Source organism: Formica exsecta, unplaced genomic scaffold (genome assembly GCF_003651465.1).
Source record: "Formica exsecta isolate Colony F162 unplaced genomic scaffold, ASM365146v1 scaffold175, whole genome shotgun sequence".
Lineage (NCBI taxonomy): Eukaryota > Metazoa > Arthropoda > Insecta > Hymenoptera > Formicidae > Formica > Formica exsecta.
This window is the reverse complement of record NW_021849067.1, coordinates 651658-663540: the sequence shown is the minus strand read 5'-3', so window position 1 is coordinate 663540 and position 11883 is coordinate 651658. Positions and strand designations below refer to the sequence as shown.

Genomic DNA, 11883 nt, shown 5'->3' with positions numbered 1-11883 from the left:
CGTGTGCCACATATGAGCCATTGTGCGACTCGTGGCAATGCTGTACTGATACGCGACGCGAAAGACGCGAAAGCCGTCCGCGACACGATCGCGTTTAGAAAAAGATTTTCACGGAGCGTCTCGTACTATAACATTACTGTTCGAACGTCGCCGTGCGAATGATAAGGCCGTAAGTCGTAAACAATAGCGCGCCAATGTTTACGCCGCCAAGGCTGAATACCTATGTTATTATACATATGTTAACAATACCATGTCATTGATAATTTGCTGCCGAGATATTTTACGTATATATATATATATATATATATATATATACATATTTACATATTTACTCTTACGACATACATTTTATAATACTACATACTTCAGTCGCTCTTTTGATTTAAACGGTTTATTTTTATTTCCTATCGCCTTTTCTCTCTCGTTCTTTCTCTCTATAAACACTCGTAATCGCTATACAATATCGTGTGTGTTTGTATTTCGCTAGAATCAGATAACACAGGCAGTATCATAAATATTTCTCACATCATTCGAACAAACATAAAGAATCACGTTGAAAAAGATCGCGATCACATAGTGCGAAAATACTAGCGAATAAGTCTTATGATTACAGCAAACGTCACAAATGCTATCGTTATTTGATAACGTATGAGATATAGAATCGGCGTAAGTGATGATCGTGATAACGTGAACAATGACCAGCAGGATCAGCCATCGTATCGTCGATAGTGCGGCAGTAAATAACGCTAAGTAATATCACAGTGTGGATTTCTCATCCGCGGGCTCCTCTTTTACAGGATGACTGCATTCCATTAATGCAGGATTCGCCACGGCAATTATGTTGTCTCCGCGCGAGGCTATTACCTACGCATAATTTACTCGCAATCAATAACTACAATAAATGAGATGCCGATGTTTATCGTTAATCTCTCTTATTATTTTAAATGAGCATATGGTGAACTTTTTTTCATCATGCATCATTATTCAAGGGTAATAAGAAAAAAAGCAGCAGATAAAAAACTTGTTCGATGCATTTAGCGTTTTTTTCTTTTGTCCTTTTTTGCAAACAGTTTTTCTAAGAGAGAATAACAAACTATAAAAGATGAAGAAAAAAACGAGATTTTTTGGTCGTCTGCTCACCTTTAGATTAAAGTCGCCTTCTTTATCGGTGTTTTCAGCCTCCGCCTCATTTGTATCCTAAAAAACACGCACATACGCATTACATTTCTAGTTAACCCAGAAATCTTCGGCACGTGAAAATTTACGATATAGATAGAAAGTTTCGTTAGTATTATATTTACATGCATAGACGAAGATTCCTCGTTAGAGAATGAGAATTGGCTGTCCGAATCGCTGATTTCCTCCACGCTAGCACTGAATATGCCATTGTTATTCTTCTTCCTCCAGACTGGACTGAAACATTACCAATATCTGAACATCAATACATAGTTATCATATACAAACTGAATTGGAAAATGTAATATAACCGGGAAAGAGATGTAAATATATATATATATATGTATGAGACATCTCTCTCAGAGGTATAATAATTTCTCAACACACACAAGATATCTTGACAAGATTTCTTCTCAATACTTTTAAATCTAGCTTTGATTCTTACTATTAAAAATTATTGATTGTATTATATTTTATTATTAAATTATTTTTAATATAGAAAAAACATTGAGAAAAAGTATGATCAGGCCTGAGCTAAAAATAATCACCTCGATGATCTATGTCTTCTCGTGATGGAATTATCAATATCCGTTCCGGAACAACGAAGGTCCAATTCCTCCTGAAACGGTGAACTGCTACAGACAGTAGAAATAGTAAACTGCATCCATAAAAGAAGGAAGGAAAATAATAGAGGAGTGGAAACGCGGATAAATATGGAGTAACGTAAGTAGATAAGTGAGTAGATATAAATAGATTAAATAGGTAGATAAACACGACTTGGAAGGATACTAGGCATAGAGCATAAAATCCAAGCAAGTCGTATCGAATGAACCAACCCTGATAATCATCGATTGAATATTTCATAGAATCTAACAGGTAACACGTAATAGATATAAAAAGGACCTACCTTACTTTTTCATGAAAAATTCCATGCGTTTTCTAACTTTGAATTCATCTATTACATATCTATGTATTTATTTAAGCATATAAATTTAGTGCAAACACATGCAACCAAAACTGCAAAGCCACAATAGAAACCACGACTGAATGTATGTACTAAAATAATTGCATTTTTAATAGAATTGCAGAGGAAAAAAAAAAGAACATAAAAAACTATTATCCATGATTTCACTTAGTCAATGTTTTAAAATACTACAGCTTAATATTTAATTAACCATGGCACAATGGGTCTGTTCTTTATAGCTGAACTGGCTGCACTAGTTTAGAGCTTATCTTTCTCCTTCTAATGTGGAGAGAAAAAAATAAACTCTGAACTAGTGCAGCCAGTTCAGTTATAAAAAACAAACCCAATATCTTTCCTGAATATTTTATCTGTAAGACAACAATATCCTATAATCCCGTTGTAAGTGGTTTATTATGTTTTATAATAAATCGCTTTGCATCGCATACTTACATCGACACAAATTGGATACTAACCTCTTCTTTTACAAATGTAAAGATTCTCGCTGATCAGAGATAAATTGAATCAGAGACAATTGATCCAAGTATCGCAACTTTTAGAAGCTGATGCTTCAATGGAGAGCTATGTTTAGATCCTTTCCGTACAGGTTAGATTAGGATGACGATATGTCACAAAGTAATCTATTCGCATTGCACAATGCTTTATTTAACTATTTTTCAGCCGCGGTGTTTTCGTTTGGCGGTCATACGTAAGAATCGATAAAAATCTGTCTGATTCTATTTCATACCTTTATCTCACAACATTACGACACACGAATGCCGTACCGTTGACCATTGATCGCCTTTCGTTTTTCGTTCTACTTTCGTTCTCCGTTCGTTGTTCGTACTCACCCAAATCACGTGACTTATGACTCATAGGCTGCGGTCAGGAAGACACTAGAAATGCTTCAAAGCATTGTATTAACCAATCAGAATAAAAAGATCTTTATTCTTTGTGTCCTGATTGGTCAATCAAACGCTTCGTAGTATTTCTAGCGTCTTCTCGACCGCAGCCATAAAGCCTGTATCACACTAGAGACTCGCCGCCTCCACCGCCGCCGCCGCCGCCGCCGCCGCCGCCGCCGCCACCGCCGCCACTCGGGCTTGGCGTCGTGCCGCTACCGCAAGAAGATTCGCACGTTCCTACCTTGACGCAACATAAAACATACAAAATGTAGGCAAATAAATATCAGACTGGCAGGAATAAGAAACAAATTCATTGAAAAAAATATAATTACAAATTACTTATTTGCATTAGTATTGTATATACGTTATTATAAAACTCGACTATAAAATAAATGTTTAAAGAGACCTTGGAGATAAATCAATTTCTTTGAAAACATTACTTTTTTGAAATAAAGGTTGTAAAGTTTCCCCTTTTGTTCCAATATTACTTCATTCATTACTTCAACATTGATCGTGCACACATTTGAAATTAGCTAAAGTTTATTTAATATAATTTGTGATATTTGATTCGCAAAGAGGTTTAAAACGATTATAATGAATTCGATTGGATGCACTAATTACTCAATTTTCCGCATCATTTTCAATAATCGAATATAGGAAATTGAATGCACATGACTGAATTTCTCGTTAGATCAGTCAGTATTCGCCATCGATGTCGATCGATCAATGATGATTCGTTTCCTTCCAATTGCATTCCAATTGATTAAAAAATGATCTTTAGCTACCTGCAACACATTTGGACTGTGCGTAGTCGTATAAGGTAAAGAGGTATTTGGGCTCGGGCTCTGGCGAAAGGTCGTAGAGGACGTCGGTACGGGCACACTGGTGACCGGCACGACCGGACTGGCGCTCCGGCAAGGCAACGGCGTCAGCGGCACGTGAGGCGTTGTCGTTACATAGGGCATTGATGTCAAGGAAGTTTGGGATGTCGCGCTGAAACTTGTCGGGAGGCTCTGCATCTGCGACCGCGGACTCGCACACGCGAAACCCACGGTGACGGCGACAGAACTTTTGGCGGCAGCATTCGTCGGCACGACCGGCGTTTGAAACAATGCTGCGAAATGTCGAATTTCGTTACACGCGAGATTCTTACGTATAATATACGCAAAGTTATAAAATTTGAAGAGATGTGCCTCGGAAAAATCGATACAACATCTCTTATTCAATGAAGAAAAAAATAGATTTTATTGTTCATTATAGAGCTTATATTGTTAACGTATTTCTCAACTAATATATGAATATATAGCACATTGATCTGTTTATTAATTTAAAAAAATAGATCATCGCAAGCATGTTTTCAACCCGCGTAGTAAGTCATTGTCATGAATTAGATAATCTATAATTGATATTACGTATAATTGATATAACGTATTATTCTTTAAATGGATTTCTTTCATTTTTTGGTACCAAATTTTTCAGCTTCAAGTTTTATGACGAAATTTAATATTTACGCGACAATACTCTAAACTCATAAAACTCGAAACTTGCGTAGCATATAATACTTTACAAGGATTAGTGAGCCATTCCTGAAGAGCTTTCTGGAGCCTCCTGACGTGAAGCGGCTTGCTCGCCATGCCGACCAGCGCCATAATCTCCAGAAACTCCTCTTCGCCTGCATCGCACAATTGTTGCACGTCATCGCCTCCTATAATACATTATGCCGTATTGGTAAAACCATGAGCATTGTAACAAATTGTCATTTAAATTCGCGATAAAAAAAAAAGAGAATAAAAAATATGGCAAAAGAATGTCTTGAAAAATATCTTAACTTTAAAAATGGCACAAACTGCGTCGGACAATTTTAAAAGTTCTCTCTCAAAAATCAATTATACATATTATATAATATTTATTTATAGATCGATAGACATATTTATAACATTATAATAAAAATACATCTTTACGTGCAGCGAATAAATATATCAGACATAGAGAGCCAAATTATATATACATATATATATATCTATATATAATATATCGTGTTAATAGAGTATAATTCGGTGTAAGCAACAATTACCACACGAAAACAATAGAACTCCGCCATGCAGTAACTTAATGCCATCTATGAAAATCGGGCACGAACTTATGCAATCATCCAATATATATACATATATATATCTATATATAATATATCGTGTTAATAGAGTATAAACGTTTGAATTATTATTGTTCTGTGCTGTAATCGCTGATTGCTCTCGATATCATCTTTTTATTTTTATAATCTTCATAAGATTACATGGAAGCGATGTATCTCGCAAAGATTACACACAAATCTAGATCTAAAACTGCATTTAGAGATTTAGAAGTGCACGTTTTGTGGATAACTATACACTAAAATACCTTCTAAATTATACGAAACGTAGACGTAGACGTGCTCTTGGTCGTGCACTTACCCATTTCGAGAAGTGTGTCGTAATATCCCAATAACGAGGCGCGCTGCATCACTCTGTATAACTGCAACTCGGCCTCATTCTGCGGCACGGACGTCTGCACCACTGCAAATCGCATAGTATTGTACGATCGTTAAAGAGGTTCATTAAGAGAGTATCCACAATTAACAGCGGAATTGCCGGTTCCGACCGGATCGGTACAGTTTTGCGCCGACAGCGGTAATAATCGCTGTGTGGATTGTATCTCCCCCTCCCCCCCCCCTTTGCTTCTCCTCCTCTTCGCTCACGGTCAACGATTAATTATGTCGTAATTAGACAGTCTGGTTAATATAAAAGCCATAAGTCGAACCGGTCCTCGAAGGGCGATACGAATACGGATGGATTAAATTAACTTATAATTCGACATATAGAAATATATTTTATATCGTTATCATTATATATATGTATATTATTGTTCGGATATATTTTTTAATAATTTTTGTTATTAATTTTATGGAAAATTCATAAAAAAATAGTAATTTTTCTAAAAAGAAAAATGTGTATATACGTATTGAGAAATATCGTGGTCAAAAAAGCGATTACAATCATTTCATCGGAGAATATTGCATCTCGATTCTGCCGACATTTATCAACCAAAGTTAAACATTAGATTTCTCTTTTTGTGATTTAATCTTTTTCCCTTTTCAAAAAAACGATCGAAATAAGATGTATATTTTTTTTACTAGAATATACATCTCTATTTGTATTAATCTTTTATTATACGCACACATACTCTCTCTTTTTTTATTATATCTTTACATTATAATAGGAGAACACACTTTTGGATGAATAAAGATTAATTAGGGAAAAAATTAAATCAATTTAAATGTACGCCGTTGATAATCGCAAGCACCATCTTTGCCACAACCACCCTCGCTTTTTCAACCGTCCGCCACACAGTCATTATCGTCGTCGTGGTTGTCGTTGCCGCCGTATCGACAAGATCATGCCAGTCCAAGAGAGGAGACGCCAAAGTGTCCGACTAGTTTCTTGCAAATTTCGAGGAACTGCGAGAAAAAGCGGCGTGCACACACGTACCGCGTATAAATTAATACCGGTACCGCGCCATTGGAGAGAAGGGAGATAGAGAGAGATAGAAAGAGAAGACCGCAGGGTAAAGCCGAAGAAAGAGGCTGGAGGAAGGGGAAGGGAAACGGAAGGAGGGAGAGAGAGAAAGGTAAAAAAAAAGCTGGCCGGCGGGTCTTATTACGAGCCCGGATCCCGGTCTCACGCTCGTGCGCGCGGTCTCTCGGGTCCGCGACGAAGTGCCCGACGACGGCGACGGGGTGGCGACTTGTTCCGCGAGATTTTTCTAGCGCGAACTGCGACCCGCGAAAAAAGGATCTACGTGGAAGCACCGTGTCTTGGGTCAGCAAAATCGGTTCAGCCGAGCGATAGCAGGCTGAATGAAGAAAGAGATCGTCCAGGTGCGATTGAGCCATGCGTTCCGCAACAGGAATATTTACGAAAGAAATATAATTGACATACGTATTATTAATTTTATTTATCTCTCGACGGAATATTTTTAATTAATCATTTCTTTTAACCTACGGATTATATTTGGTTGAGTTTGAAATTAAAATTCTGTTAAAGTCTAGTTGAAATTAAATGAAAAATATAATTTTATTACCTTTTTAATCACAGATAAATCTCCGTGAAGCTTAATTCGCGCGAAATCTTTCATTTTCACAATCGCTAAAAACTTAAATATTATTGCTACATTGACATTTTCGCTAAAAAGATATTGATCGAAAAACTTGTAACTCTCCAAAAAACTCATTTTGGGATATTCCTTATTAAAATACAATATTATCTTATTACTCCTCGCGCGTGTGCGTATTGCTTGCGTTTGCACCTGGGTACAATAATTAAAAAGAAAAAAAAAAAAAGTTTCAGGATTATTCGTCACTTTCTTTCCTTGTTCAGATATCACAAATCTCTCATTTTCGCCGGTTCGATTATTTTGTCCGAAAAGTTCCCGTAAACACGAGATGCGCGAATTTTCCTCATGTGGTTCTTGCGTCGATTCCCGCTTTGCGCTCCATTATTATTGCCCGCCATTTATTTATATCGCCGTCGCTGACATCTTATTCTCGTTTTCATGACTTTATTAATACCGCGCGTATGTGATATACACGTTGTTGATCATCTAACTAAGCCTGTCATCCGCGCGACGATACTTCGATCGAGCTTTTGTTAAAAAATAAAACCACAAGCGCAATCGTCCGCTCATCGTCAACTTTACGCCGCATTAGCTGAATTTATTAATAATTCATCCCGCATTTATTTACTCGACCTAATTTCAGAATTGGAGATGGAATAAGTTTGAAAGCTATACCATTCCACAACCGAATCAAGTTTTAGTCAGATTCTCTCACAATCAAACATTATTGTATAAAATTGTACAACAAATTTCACCTATTTACAATTTTTAAATTACCATTAGTCTAATCATTCGCATCGATTAATTTTACAATTGCTGGAAGTGTAGCCTCCCCCCCCCCTCCTAAAATTCGCGATAAATCCAGCATAAAAAATTGTGCGCAAAATTGAGTTGTATCTTTCGGGAAATTGATTCGATCGCTCCTATTTTTCTTCTGCAAGTTTTTTCACGGGCACCTTTACTATTTTTTTTTCAAACTGAAAATCGTCACAGGGTGATCGAATTGCACGATTCATTCTGTATATATGTATGTACCTGTGACCAACAGAACAGCGGCGCGGTCTAGGCCGGGCTTCCGCGGCGCATTTACATAACGACTTTTTTGGCACGGGGTGGCTCGTTTTTGTCGGCCGGGAACGCGAACGTGGTCCGGAGGCGGAGAGACGCGTCGCGACGGTGAGAAAAACCTGATCCCACCGCGGCGAAACCCTGGAGGCTCGCGTACCCGGGTCATCGTTGTCATTGTCGTCGTGGTCGTCGTGGTCGTCGTGGTCGTCGTGGTCGTCGTGGTCGTCGTCGTGATCGTGGTCGTCGTCGTCGTCGTAGTCGTTGTCGTTGCGGTCCGTACGTTCTCTATGGACAAGGATGACCCGCGGGACCGGTCCAGCGATTTTCGAGAGAAGAAAAAAAGTAATCGTGGCAAAGAGAAATTATATGACGATTCACAGAGATGGGCGTCATTCGGATAAATTTCATTTTCACATTAAACTGGCGGAGATTGTAGCCGCGTGCGATATAGAATCGAGCGTTTCAACGTTTTTGATTTTGTATCGAAAAATGTTATATGTATAATTCATTTATAATCAAAGCGATAGAAAAATTTAGTATGTTATTTCGATAAAATATTTGTAATCCTTTATATGTGCATTTGATAAAATAAATAATATAATAATACCCATTATTATCTAACATAAATAATGTAATAATTCTCCCCCCTCAGCTATATGTATTATATCATTCTATAAAAAATTGAGAGAGAGAGAGAGAGAGAGAGAGAGAGAAAATTGTGATTTATAAAAAAATTACGTTCTAATTTAATACCAGAGAATGAAAAGAAAGCGTCGTTAGTAATTTTATTCATGATAGAGGTGAAACAAATATATTTAAACCTGTTTGTTGGAAAAAGAGAAACGCGAATTCCGAAACGGAGAAATTCCACGCAGCGGAATCACCGTGTGTTGTCGTGCCGACAACTCTGAGATTACCATTGTTTTCTATCCTTGGATATGTTTTACGATCATTGTGCCAAGAATTAACCCAGGTTCTCGATGCCCGGAGATGGAGAAAAACGGGGAGGTATTCGCAAGGAGAACCAGATTAGACGCGGCCACGGCGAAAAAGAGAAACGGCGCGGCGCGGTGGGGGCGGCGCGCTAAATCAGAAGCGAATCCGAACTCTGCGGACGCGCCGCGCCGTCATCCGTCATTCGTCATTCGTAATGCGCATATAACCGTCATAGTCCGCGCGATGCGATGAATGCGCGTGCAAAAAACCGCGCCTCAATTAAATGTGTTTCTCGGTATAATTATAATATTAAGAAACGTTTGGTCAATGTGTGAGTCACACATGGACCGCTTGATATGCGCGCCGTTTACAACGAGAAAGCTATAACAAATTTCGAATAATACAAAAGGAAGTGGTTCATCTTGCGAAACGAGAGGAATGGATTTACCATCAATCTCTCATCTTTGCGAATTTCTCTGAGATTTCAAACGATTATGCATTTAGTCGCAGCTAATAATTACACACGCGATAATATTGATATTATTAATGAGATCGAGAAGTCAGATTATACAATTATAGATTCATGAAATTAAAATCGCGTAAGAAGTATAAAACTGACGCGTTACATTCAATAATTTCGCAAACGCATATGTCGATATGTCGATTTACTAACGCGAATAAGTTCGCGATTGTTTGATTGGAAGATAAAAATAGAATAGAGATTAAAAAAATAATTGGAATAAAAATTTCTAAAACGAGAAATTCGTCTCTTTAACCCTTTGCTTCAATCGTATATTTCAGTAATCTCACAAATTATGTAACATGCATAGAAGGAAACGAGCTTCCGCAAAGATTTATGCAGCCATAATACTTCGAGAAACATTTTCGGGATCGCTAGAATATTTATAAATAGTTACAAATTCCTATCGAGCTAGATTGGACCATAGGAGCGGCTGAAACGAAATACGATGTCGAGTCAGACTCGATATAGGATATAGGACCGCAAAGGATTAACTATAACCAGTGAAAGAAAAGCATTTCGAATCCTGCGGGAACGTCGTCGAGTACATTATATCTTTTTCGCGCGAGTTCGACTCATGATTGCTCTCTCTCGAGAGAGAAAATGATTCCCGAGAAAATCACCATGACGATATCCCGTGGCGAAAGAAGACCGAATTGTCGCAACGGGAGTCAAATGACGATTGCGACGAATCGAATTCGAGACTACGAGACTAGGACTCGGACAAAAAATTCGAATAAATTGTACGATTAAATTGTCCAAGCAGTTCGAAAAGTAGAAATAGAAAGAAACATGCACATTTCCGAAAATATTAAGCGACTCAAAGATCGATTTAAGGAGGAAATTTGTAATGTTTCAATTATTCGACTATCGGGACATTCCGGAAATTAATCGGGAATAATTTCACCGAGTGTCGTAAACAATGTAGAATGAAAAATGATTCTTAAGGCTCCTGCACAATCGAAAATTGTGTGGGGGGGCTTTTACGTTAATGATAGAAACACGACGCAAAGTTCTCTCTCGCATTTCTACCGAAAATTAAACTCTGTTAAATTTTTTCGGTTTCTATCGATTTCTTTGCGAGACGAATAATGAATATCGATGGATATCAAGATCACGATAGATGACACAGCGATTGCGAAAGAGAGAAGTCGCTGGACCGTGTCACGATTTCGTCATAAATGTGCGCCTGCCATTTTTATTATACATCTTCCATTGGCAAAAAGACGCAATATTCGTTACAGACGATATTAAAAACGCAGGATAACAGTGTGGAAAGTTATCGATAAACGAAAAGAGAGTAAAAGGACTAATAATCCACGTGAGATTAATTAATAAGATATTTCAATGTTATTTACAGCACTAGCGCACTATCGCTACTGAATGTCAAATTTTAACGTAAATAACGCAAGCAATTGGAATAACGAAAGATGTAATTGAATAAAATTTTATTCAAATGAATAAATCTCATTTGACTTATTGTCCGCCGTAAACCACGGAAACAAGTGCACTTGTCATTGGAGAAAACTGGGAAATTCGTGCTGAAGGTGAATACACCACGGATAAGAAGAAGGAAGATATAATGGGGCGAAAAGAGGAAACGAAGGAAAGACGCGCGCGTAGGGGTGAAGGAAAGCCAGAGGAAGGGAGGCGAAAAGGTCAGACTAGAAAAGAGACGCGGAACACCGTATAAACGGGGGCGAGTCGAAGGCGCCCGGAGTATGGACACGATGGAACCAAGAAGGTTTGTCAGAGAGACGAGGCAAGAGACGGAGAAGGAAGGCAGAGTTGGCGATGCGCGCTCTTTGTCCGATACTCGACGAAGAACGGACGCTCTCCTTTGCTCTTTCTCTCTCTCTCTCTCTCGCCTCTCTGGTCGCGCAAAAACGAGTCTAGTTTCTTAGGAGCGCGCACTGCCTTCTCTCTTTCTCTCCCTCTCTTTGCTCCACGCTCCGTTATCTTCTCTCCTTTCCCCAGCGAGATGTGGCGGAGTGGCGTGGCGGCGGTTAGTATTTCGCTTTTTGCCGGCATTGTAATCAAGGAAGGGTTAGGTAAGTTTTTGTCACCCCGCGCGCTGCCCCTTTCTCCCTCCCTCCTTCCTTCCCTCCGACTCCTCTCCTGTACAAAACATCGGGCAGATGGACTGACTCGCCGTTCGAATCTTTCCC

At 38.5% G+C, this 11883-nt stretch overlaps 2 protein-coding genes across 3 annotated transcripts in view; both read right to left on the bottom strand.

Moving 5' to 3' along the window:
• The window catches only part of LOC115233466, a 21906-nt gene extending 18799 nt beyond the window's left edge, over positions 1–3107 (bottom strand). The window contains exon 1 of one of the 2 annotated variants that reach the window (XM_029803912.1): positions 2614–3107. The gene's annotated coding sequence lies outside the window, so the exon portion shown is untranslated. The remainder of the gene's footprint in view (positions 1–2613) is intronic. The other variant, XM_029803910.1, reaches the window with a different exon arrangement.
• Positions 319–11883, bottom strand: part of LOC115233508 (NGFI-A-binding protein homolog) — a 22416-nt gene continuing 10851 nt past the window's right edge. The window contains exons 2-9 of the mRNA XM_029803994.1: positions 5493–5594; positions 4610–4747; positions 3828–4156; positions 3226–3283; positions 1725–1808; positions 1302–1408; positions 1141–1197; positions 319–864 (exon numbers count right to left, since the gene is read on the bottom strand). Of these exons, the coding sequence (XP_029659854.1) occupies positions 757–864; positions 1141–1197; positions 1302–1408; positions 1725–1808; positions 3226–3283; positions 3828–4156; positions 4610–4747; positions 5493–5594 (983 nt within the window). The 3' untranslated portion in view covers positions 319–756. The remainder of the gene's footprint in view (positions 865–1140; positions 1198–1301; positions 1409–1724; positions 1809–3225; positions 3284–3827; positions 4157–4609; positions 4748–5492; positions 5595–11883) is intronic.